General features: G+C 46.5%; 1 protein-coding gene across 1 annotated transcript; it reads right to left on the bottom strand.

Annotated features, from left to right (window-relative positions):
• LOC138698828 (pupal cuticle protein 36a-like) lies at window positions 1–1,455 on the bottom strand. The gene is made up of 2 exons (XM_069825046.1): window positions 1,424–1,455; window positions 1–1,131 (listed from the first exon to the last, which is right to left on the bottom strand). The coding sequence occupies exons 1-2, from the start codon at window positions 1,436–1,438 to the stop codon at window positions 154–156; spliced, it is 993 nt and encodes a 330-aa protein (XP_069681147.1). The 5' UTR covers window positions 1,439–1,455; the 3' UTR covers window positions 1–153.
• Between the last annotated feature and the right edge of the window lie 292 nt (window positions 1,456–1,747).

Consider the following 1,747-nt stretch of genomic DNA (forward strand, 5'->3'; position numbering starts at 1 on the left):
TTTTAATCAAAATAATTTATTGATCTTCAAAATGAGATGTTTTAACATGTAATTCTGATAAGAAATGAATGAACAATACCTATGACAAATTTTAGTCACAAAGTTCAACATGAGCAGCAATGGGAAGTTACTATGACACATATATGCGGGTGATCAATGTTTGCCGTAGCCTCCGGACGAGAAGTGGCCGATCCCTCCGTAACCTCCAAATCCATGGCCTAAACCAGCACCGCCCGCTCCAAAACCGCCACCTCCCGCTCCAAAACCTGCTCCTCCCGCTCCAAAACCGGCTCCTCCAGCGTTACCTGATGGGACTACCACAGGTACTGGAACGTTCACAGTTACGGTCTGAGGCACAGGTACAGCCACGGGTTGAGGTACAGGAACTGGAACAGCCTGAGGTACGGGTACAGTTACGGCTTGAGGTACGGGAACAGGGACGGGTTGTGGTACAGGCACAGGGACGGGTCGTTGTACAGGAACAGCAACGGGTCTGGTTACAGTGACAGGGTAGGGATGAGGGACGGCTACAGGAACAGGTACGGGATTCTCAACTGTGTAAGGTACTTGGACAGGTACAGGGACGGGTCTGGTGATTGGAACAGCGTAGGGCTGGGGAACTGGGACTGGAACTGTTTGAGTGATGGTGTTGACCTGTACATCACCTCCTCCAGCGCCTCCCGCACCTCCAAAGCCTCCTCCGAAACCTCCGATGCCTCCACCGAATCCTCCATGTCCATAACCTCCGGAGCTAATGAGGCCTGAAGAACCACCGAATCCTCCGTGTCCATAACCTCCGGAGCTAATGAGGCCAGCAGAACCACCGAATCCTCCGTGTCCATAACCTCCGGAGCTAATGAGGCCAGCAGAACCACTGAATCCTCCGTGTCCAAAACCGCTGGAAATTCCTCCGTGACCGTAACCAACGGAGCTAATAAGTCCAGCTGAAATTCCTCCGTGCCCGTAACCCCCGGAGCTAATTAAACCTCCGTGACCACTGGCACCTGACCCGAGAGTGACGGAGCTGTAGCTAGTTCCTCCATGACCGTGGTCGATTCCGCGCTTCTGTATGTCCTTGTTGTCATTGACAGTGATGGCTTCAGCTGCCAGGGCCAGGGCCAAGAGAAAGACCTAGAACACATGTTGATGTAACTGAATGCAGTTCAGACATCGCTTTAATGTCGGCTTTTAAACTAATGCAATAATCTTGCTTGATTTCTATTATTATTTTGTACACCAAATATTAAAGATTCTGAAAAAAATTGTAATATCTCTGTCTGGAGATATACGGGAACTTGAAAAGTGCGATTAACAGTTTCTGCTTGTAATTTATTTCCGTGTTGCTCCTATGTGAGAGTACAGGAGCTTTGTTCTCTTTACAAAGATTATAGTGACTCGGAAATATATGGAAAAGGAAACTCACCAGGAAGATGCTCATGTTGCTGCGTGATGGTGACTGGTGATTCACGGAGCGAATTGTCTTATATATACACCACCTAGGCTATGCATGAGTGATATAGAAAGCGCAACATGCTGAGACGAATCTGAAGACATTCTAATAAACCATCTGTTGTCTAAATATTTTGACTGAGACATTCTTTAAATGAACCAGTCTCTTGTAAAATCGTGCATCTGAATAGGTATATAAAATGTGTTATGAAAGCGAAATAATATGACGAAATGTTAGAAGTAGTTCATAAATAGTATTAACAATGCATATAATTGCTTGGGTCCAGTATGCCAGTTA

The sequence above is a fragment of the Periplaneta americana genome, chromosome 4 (assembly GCF_040183065.1).
Source record: "Periplaneta americana isolate PAMFEO1 chromosome 4, P.americana_PAMFEO1_priV1, whole genome shotgun sequence".
NCBI lineage: Eukaryota > Metazoa > Arthropoda > Insecta > Blattodea > Blattidae > Periplaneta > Periplaneta americana.